Source organism: Parambassis ranga, unplaced genomic scaffold (genome assembly GCF_900634625.1).
Source record: "Parambassis ranga unplaced genomic scaffold, fParRan2.1 scaffold_84_arrow_ctg1, whole genome shotgun sequence".
Lineage (NCBI taxonomy): Eukaryota > Metazoa > Chordata > Actinopteri > Ambassidae > Parambassis > Parambassis ranga.
Window position 1 is genome coordinate 56,580 of NW_021144817.1, and position 7,806 is coordinate 64,385.

Below are 7,806 nucleotides of genomic sequence, written 5' to 3' on the forward strand. Positions count from 1 at the left end.
CTCCTGTCCCCTCAGTGTGTGTTGATTGTTAGCATGTTAGCTCCTCCCGTCCCCTCAGTGTGTGTTGAATGTTAGCATGTTAGCTCCTCCTGTCCCCTCAGTGTGTGTTGATTGTTAGCATGTTAGCTCTTCCTGTCCCCTCAGTGTGTGTTGAATGTTAGCATGTTAGCTCCTCCTGTCCCCTCAGTGTGTGTGTTGTTGTTGGTCAGATGTGTGTTGTCAGGTCTGTGGTTAACAGGAGCTCAGCAGGTTTTTATTCTACCACACAAACACACAGTGAATCCACTGATGACTGTTTACTGTCTGAACAAAGGCTACATGCTAACGAGTGGCTACATGGGACTACAGATGATGTCATTAAAGGTCATCCAGGTGTTTGTGCTGTAGAAGAGCTCAGAGCGGTGAACCTGGTGGTGCTGATGGTGTAGTCATGTGACCGTGCTGTAGTTAGTTTAGCATTAGCTTCTGGTGATCATATTTAGCTTTAAACCTCATAAAGTGAAGTTCATTAGTGAAGATGATCCTGCTGAACTGCACCTGTGAGGATCAATAACTTTATTGATTTAATGTGATAATCTAAAGGTCATTGGAGGACTCTGATTGGCTGGTTGGAGAGCTGTTTGTGTCCTGTGTGACATGGACGCCTCTAACTGAGTGCTTGTGATTTGTTGGAGTCAGTGATGTAAGTTTGAGCCAGACGTTGATTTATTGACGTTGATTTATTGACATTGATTTATTGATGAGTCAGAGACAGCAGTGACATGTGAGTGACAGCTGTGACAGGACGGACTTTTCTGCTACTCGAGTGACGATGCAAAAAAGTCGTGCTCGTTCTGCATTTGGCTTCGGAAGACCTTCTCGGCCTGAGCCTTCTGCTCGGGGGTGGTCAGGTTCGCGTCGAGCAGGTTCCTGTAGTGGTCCTCGGGGTGGCCATTTATGTTTGCCTGCTTCCAGGTGAAGTATGCATTGCAGCCGGTCTCTACCAGCTGATTGGCCAGCCAGAGCCACAGCCTTTCACAGGGCAGGAGGGCCACGGCGAAGAAGATGGGATCCTGTTCTTCCATGATGCCCTTGTAGTCAGACAGGTACTTCTCTATGGCGGGGCCGGGGGTGATGTCCGACACGCTCTGTGGAAGACACACAGGTCAGTGAGTCGGGCGGCTCTCAGTGTGATCTGCAGCCTGCGACTTACCCGGAGGCTGAACTGCTGCAGCGTGGCATCAGCGTACTTCTTGTATGAATCATATCTGTCCTTCATGAATATACTCAGGTCCTCGGGCAACTCTTTGTCGCTCATCTCCTTCAGCATGTCCGTCACCTGCACCAGGTAGTAGAAGTCCTGGATCATGAAGGCCACGTAGTGGTCTGCCTGCAGGTCCCCCAGCTGCATGTGCTGCAGAAAGGGCGTGTGCAGCGTGTGATCGGCCACATCCTGGTTCTCAGCCCACAGCTGATCATAGATGTCCATACCACTCTCTGTGGACACATCAGGAGGATTATATGCGGCACATTATGGTGTTTCAACATAGAAGCATTATCTTTGCATACATATTTGATTCATTTCTATTCAGAGGGGATTTATTCATAGATGTACTTGTTATGCTACATAGATGCCGCTGTCTGTCCTGTGTCCTCGACAGAACAATAAATCACTAGAAAAGGACATTTCCTGAGAAGTTTGATTGCTGCAGCTGAAACATTGCTTTGAACGCTGATGTGGAGGGTGAAGAAGAAGAGTCTGATTGTTGCTAGGCAATCACTCTTCTTTATTCTTCCGTATGTTTTTTGGCGCAGCGTATCTTCAGCATACATTGACCGATTTCAGCCATTCAACTATCGAAATGTTCATCTCACAGAGGACACTCCGGGTCAACTTCAACTTTTCTTCAAAGCAATTTCAGTGTCAGTCAGTGTCAGTGTCAGTTTTAACATGGGAGTCTATGAGAGAGCCCTTCAACGAGGGTCATCTGCCAAATGTATCTCCTCCTACACAGTTCAAGCTACAGACTCCAGTTTAGTCCTAAAACGCTCATTACATGCTGCTCTATCAAACCTGTATTCAGAATTTTCTAATTCCGAATCGTTTCCACACGCCAGGCTCTCAAAGTTGGAGTGGTGTTTGAGGTCTCCTCTGCTGTTACCATGGTGACAGGCTGACACACAGAGGCATCAAAGCTCTGCTGGAGAACTGCTCTGATTCTCCAGCAGTTCAGATCAATCCTTCACATCAGCATTAAAGCAAAGCTTCAGCTGCAGCAATCAGACTTGCATTTTCTTCAGGAAATGCCCTTTTCTAAAAATATGACATGCAGGTTTTATTCAGTAAACAATAACAAACAGGGAAATTTAGGCCGCTTATCAATGACTTGTTTCTTGATGGATGAGGTCATTCAGCTAATAACTAATGAATGATTCGATCATTTGCTAATCGGTATAAATAATGCACATTTAAAAAACCAACATTGTTCGAATGAAGGAATAAAGTGACTTACTAGCCTCCATCTTCAGCCTGCATCGCCTCCGTCAGCTCAGTCTGTGCATCTTGGACTTAAATACCTGGTCAGACCCACCCAGGAACTCCTCTGAGGCTCATCAGAAGCGAGCGTGTCAGCGTGGTTCTTCTACAGTTCAGCTTTATTGCGAAACTGACATTTGTGACGGTTTCTCAGAATCAGGCCGGCTCCTCAGAAACCGTCACAATAGCAGCAGCAGGAACTATCTCTTATGACTATTGTGACGGTTTCTCAGGAGTTGGCCACGGCCCAGTGGAGGAGGTACAGTGAGTCACAGTCAAATCATGCTTGTACAACTGTGTGCGTGGAGTTCTGTCTTCAGGTCAGGTCGCTCTTCCTGGGTGATGCTGTCTCTGCTCTCCACGCTCATTGTCTTTTTATTGGTCACTTTCAACGCCCAGTGACTGGCAGCCTGTCCCTCAGGGACCCAGAGAGGACGGATGAGGAGAACGTCTTCATCAATGTGACAACAAGCACGCTGAAACACATTACAGCCAAACATACAGCACGCTGAACGATGTAAGAGAGCACAAATACACAGGACAGAACACGAAGACACGAAGACATGAAGACGCACCACACATGCGGCAGGGACAGAATGACAGCAGCACCGAGGGCCTCTGCTGGGTCTGTCCCAACATGAGGAATACATGAGGAGACATCAGACACTCTGGTGTCGTCCTGAAGACAAGGTGGACCTGTGGACAGCAAACCAAAGACTGGGACAAAAGCTGGCCACTGTTATCTTTTAATGCCCACAGGGGTGCTCCTGTCCCCTGAGTGACCGCTGTGTCCTGTGGTTTCAGCAGAACTGTCCTCACTTTGCCTTGATTCACTTCCTCAAACGTCCTCGTCAGGAGAACCAGTTTTACTCTGATCACACGAAGACAGGAGGACGAGAATGAATCAGCTGTGGGAGTGTCCACTGCTGGAAACAGCCGAGCTGTCGTACAGAGGATTGAAGCAAGGCCTCTGGACTGGAGTTTTCAGCAAGAACAAAGGGCCGTCAACCAGCCCCCCTCTAGCAGTCTCATAGTCGTTAGACACACCTGGCCCAGTCAGCCAGATCCTCCAGGTAACCATGGAAACATTTAGTGCTGTTGTTTGTAAGTTTGACCCAGACCCACCCACTGAGGTCTGTAACCTGTAACTGATGAAGCTGCTTGGATGAGCAGCGAAACGTCTTCTAGAAAACTCTACAAGTCCAGACGCCTTGCTTCAACCTGCTCTATGTGATGACCTGGATGACTGAGAATCTTCATTTCCCCACTGTGGGACACATACAGGTTTTCTTAATCTTAATCTGCCATTGTCTGTGATCTGTCATAGGTTTTAATGTCTCCTCTGTTACATTCAGTGAATATAAATGAGTCCTGAGTAAGTTTAGTTTATGAATTTGTACCAAAATGTGTCATTTCTGGTGTGTGTGACATCACTGAGGCCTTCTACCAGGGTCAGAACATCACTAATGATGACGTCTGAGGCCAGAGACAGAGTGAGTGAGGACGAGATTGGACACATTCATACTGTGACTCACTGCAGCAACATTTCCATCAAGTCACTGAAATGTCAAAGGTGCATCAGAGGCCTCCTCCTCCGAGCTTTCCCGGGAAGTCTGCACAGACTCACAGCAAGAACAAAGGGCGTTCAACCAGTCCACCTCCGTCAGTCTCATAGTTGTTAGACACACCTGGCCCAGTCAGCCAGATCCTCCAGGTAACCATGGAAACATTTAGTGCTATTGTTTGTAAGTTTGACCCAGACCCACCCACTGAGGTCTGTGACCACATATAAACCATGTTTCCACCAAACAGTTAGAACTGATGAAGCTGATGGATGAGCAGAGAAACGTCTTCTAGAAAACTCTACAAGTCCAGACGCCTCTATGTGATGACCTGGATGACTGAGAGTCTTCATCATGTCCTCCTAGCTTTGTTTCCCACAGTAAATGCAGAAGTGTGCACGTGGAGCAGCAGCTCTGCAGTCAGCTGATGGAGGAGCTCCGAGAACCCAGCTGTGACCTGTGAGAAAGATTCAGACCGAAACCTGAGACTTCCTCACTGTGGCACACACACACACAGGCACGCACACAGACAGACACACACAGGCACACAGGCACACACACAGACAGACACACACACACACACAGGCACGCACACACACAGGCACGCACACAGACAGACACACACACACAAACACACACACACAGGCACACACACAGACACACACACACACACACACACACAGGCACGCACACAGACAGACACACACAGGCACACACACAGACAGACACAGGCACACACACAGACAGACACACACACACAGGCACACACACAGACAGACACACACACACAGGCACACACACACACAGGCACGCACACAGACAGACACACACACACAGGCACGCACACAGACAGACACACACAGGCACACACACAGACAGACACACACACACACAGGCACGCACACAGAGACACACACACACACACATACAGGCACACACACACACACAGGCACGCACACAGACAGACACACACGCACACACACAGACACACATACAGGCACACACACATACAGGCACACACACACACACACACAGACACACACATACAGGCACACACACATGCAGACACACACACACACAGACACACACTCACACACACACACAGACACACACTCACACACAGGCACACACACACACAGACACACACAGGTGCGCACACAGACACACACACACACACAGACACACACACACACAAAACCCTCTGCACACCTTCACACACAGAAAACAAACAGCAGCTCCAGACAGTCAGAGCGGGCTGAACCACAGCAGCAGGTCAGAGTCAGGAAACAGAACCAGGAGAACCAGGAGAACCAGGAGAACGCTCCAGGTACCAGCCGAGGAGCAAGCCCAGGATGATCATGACGGGTTCATCAGTGAGCACATTCTGCTCAGAATGAGCACGCTCTGAACACCTGCTCACACTTTAAACAGCTTTATTATAAAAACAGCTGGAATCACACAGCAGACAAACATGAAATATTTACTCAGGGTTTCTGAAGGATGTACAGAAAGTCAGATGACTGACAGCTGATGCTGCCTCCAGTGCTTCTGACTGGTGGGAGGAGTTACAGGGGAAGCTCCTACGCCTCCTCACATGGTGTCAGAACAGTCCCGGGTACATTAAAAGCGCCACTTCCTGTCCGTCACCACTTAATGAAGACGAGTGCTGCGAGCGCAGCGTAGCCCAGGATGAGGAAGAGCACCTTGAGCAGCCGGTCCTGCTTGTCCTCCAGCTCTCGGGACAGAATCTCAAAGAAGGTGACAAACAGGAAGGTTCCTGCAGCGAACCCCTGCAGCACCACAGACACCACGCCGCCCGCCAGCGTCTGTGCAGACTCAATGCCCATCCCCACCAACATGCCCACCGGGATCATCAGACTGACCGTGACGCCCAGCTTGGCGGCGTCCTTCATCCCGAGCGACGCCTTGGCCACGCTCACCCCGAGCGCCACGGCAGCCAGCGTCTCGTGCACGGCCACGCCCAGCAGGAGGCTGCCCAGCTTGGTCCCGTCCTCCTGCAGACCCAGCGCCAGGCCCTCGAACACTGAGTGCGCCGACAGGGCCAGAACCAGGCTGGCCAGACGCAGAGGCCCCGCCCCCGCTAGCTCGGCCGGGCTGAAGTGTCCGTGCTGGTGTCCACGGGAGTGGCGCCCACCACCGCCCTGGGAGCCCCGCGCCGAGGAGATGAAGGGCGTGTCATACTCAGAGTCGCTGCCAGCCTCCGAGCCGCCGGCATTAAAGGTCTCCAAGTCGATGAAGGACGGCTTCTCCTTCCTGAAGGTGAGGACGGCCTGCTCCACGAAGACGGTGAGGAAGAAGCCGAGCATCATCATGGTCTCAGCCAGCGGGTAGTCACTGCTGATCTGCAGCTGCCGGAACACACCGGCCACCTGAGGGGGCACAACCGAAGCCGTCAAAACCACAGACAGGAACCACCACAGCAGAGTGACGGCGCCATGAGGAGGCAGCGCGTGTGTTTACCTTGTCTCTGACGGCGGGCAGCAGAGCATTGAAGCACGTCGCCAAGAACACGCCTCCTCCAAATGAGTTACACAGAGACAGCGCCCTCCTGTACCTGTGCGCTTTGTCGTAGTCGACCAGTAGGAGGCGCACCGGGACCAGCACGCCGGTCAGCATGAGGCCGAACAATCCCAGCAGGCCGAGCAGCTTGGCCACCAGGATCTCCATCCTGACGCTGCTCAGTGACGCTACAGCCAGGCGAGCATCACACACACTGCTGAGACACACACACACACACACACACACACACACACACACACACACACACACACACCAGTGAACAAGAGGCAAGATCAAAACTAGTCCAGCTAGTTTGTCAGCAGATCATATTTCAGAGCAGACAGACAGATCATCCTCACCTTCCAGGAACAAGCTTCGATCCAGGAAACATCCAAACATTCTCATTTCCTCCTCTAAACCTACAAGAAGAACAATGATTCTTTTCAGAAAACAGACTTTAGCGGCGCCGTCACCGCACGGATACCGGCCCGGACAGGTGGTTTATTTACCGTTAGGTGAACGTCTTCGCTGAGGCGGATACACACGTCACAGCCCGCTTCCTGTTACACTTTCAAAATAAAACATTACCGAGTTAATAACAGCTATTACGCCATGTTTGTGTTTATTTATGGGGCCACGTTCACGCACTGATTGTAAACACATGGATTAACGTCAGTGACTGAACTCCTGCACCACCTGACCGGCCGTGAACACACCATCGCTCCTGCTCCGCTGCTCTGTCGCGGTAGCAGCGGCTAACTTTATGCTAATGCTAGCTAGCTGTTGTTAGCTTCCCACTAGCTCAAGAGGCTGAAACACAGCGAGACCCGGCTGTAACCACCGGCCCCGCGCATCTACTCCGAGCTATTCAGGATAAACGACGGCTGCGAAGCCGCGGAGCGCCGTGAACTCCCGAACATCCGCCGCACATCGTGTTTACCTGTCCGCGGCTCCGTCTCCTCCACAGCAGGTGCACGCCCGGTACTTCCGCCCCGCGTCACGCACCCCGTCACGCGCTGAGTGGCGGTCGACGTGGTGACGTAAGCAGTGTTTATGTTTATTAGAGAATGTTGAACTCGAACTTCTCTGAGTGCTTCGTTCTCCGCGTCATCATTTTGAGCATAAACACAAACGGCGTGTAACGAAGCTGCGTCTGTGTCACGTGATGCGGAAGAAGCTGCGAATCAGCTGTGGACAGAAAACAACGTT

At 51.1% G+C, this 7,806-nt stretch overlaps 2 protein-coding genes across 7 annotated transcripts; both read right to left on the minus strand.

The window, feature by feature from the left end:
- Positions 1-683: 683 nt before the first annotated feature.
- On the minus strand, positions 684-2,712 carry LOC114431500 (uncharacterized). The gene is made up of 3 exons (XM_028399050.1): positions 2,493-2,712; positions 1,193-1,476; positions 684-1,127 (listed from the first exon to the last, which is right to left on the minus strand). The coding sequence occupies exons 1-3, from the start codon at positions 2,500-2,502 to the stop codon at positions 798-800; spliced, it is 624 nt and encodes a 207-aa protein (XP_028254851.1). The 5' UTR covers positions 2,503-2,712; the 3' UTR covers positions 684-797.
- A 2,781-nt stretch (positions 2,713-5,493) lies between these two features.
- Positions 5,494-7,718, minus strand: LOC114431493 (zinc transporter ZIP3). 6 transcript variants are annotated; one of them, XM_028399037.1, is made up of 5 exons: positions 7,538-7,718; positions 7,107-7,165; positions 6,957-7,016; positions 6,559-6,811; positions 5,494-6,467 (listed from the first exon to the last, which is right to left on the minus strand). In XM_028399037.1, the coding sequence occupies exons 3-5, from the start codon at positions 6,986-6,988 to the stop codon at positions 5,721-5,723; spliced, it is 1,032 nt and encodes a 343-aa protein (XP_028254838.1). In that variant the 5' UTR covers positions 6,989-7,016; positions 7,107-7,165; positions 7,538-7,718; the 3' UTR covers positions 5,494-5,720. The 6 variants fall into 6 exon arrangements, with proteins under 6 accessions (XP_028254838.1, XP_028254836.1, XP_028254840.1 ...); XM_028399035.1 differs by having other exon boundaries at positions 6,559-6,814; XM_028399039.1 differs by having other exon boundaries at positions 6,559-6,822.
- Positions 7,719-7,806: the final 88 nt, after the last annotated feature.

Bases quoted from the DNA above. Each gene is read 5' to 3' on its own strand.
- LOC114431500 (XM_028399050.1), bottom strand. The intron at 1,128-1,192 runs GTAAGTCGCAGG...TGTCTTCCACAG, and splicing joins TGCAGCAGTTCAGCCTCCGG to AGCGTGTCGGACATCACCCC.
- LOC114431493 (XM_028399033.1), bottom strand. From the start codon at position 6,988: ATGTTTCCTGGATCGAAGCTTGTTCCTGGAAG. The intron at 6,815-6,956 runs GTGAGGATGATC...TGTGTGTCTCAG, and splicing joins TCGAAGCTTGTTCCTGGAAG to CAGTGTGTGTGATGCTCGCC. The intron at 6,468-6,558 runs GTAAACACACGC...GTGCCCCCTCAG, and splicing joins TGCCCGCCGTCAGAGACAAG to GTGGCCGGTGTGTTCCGGCA.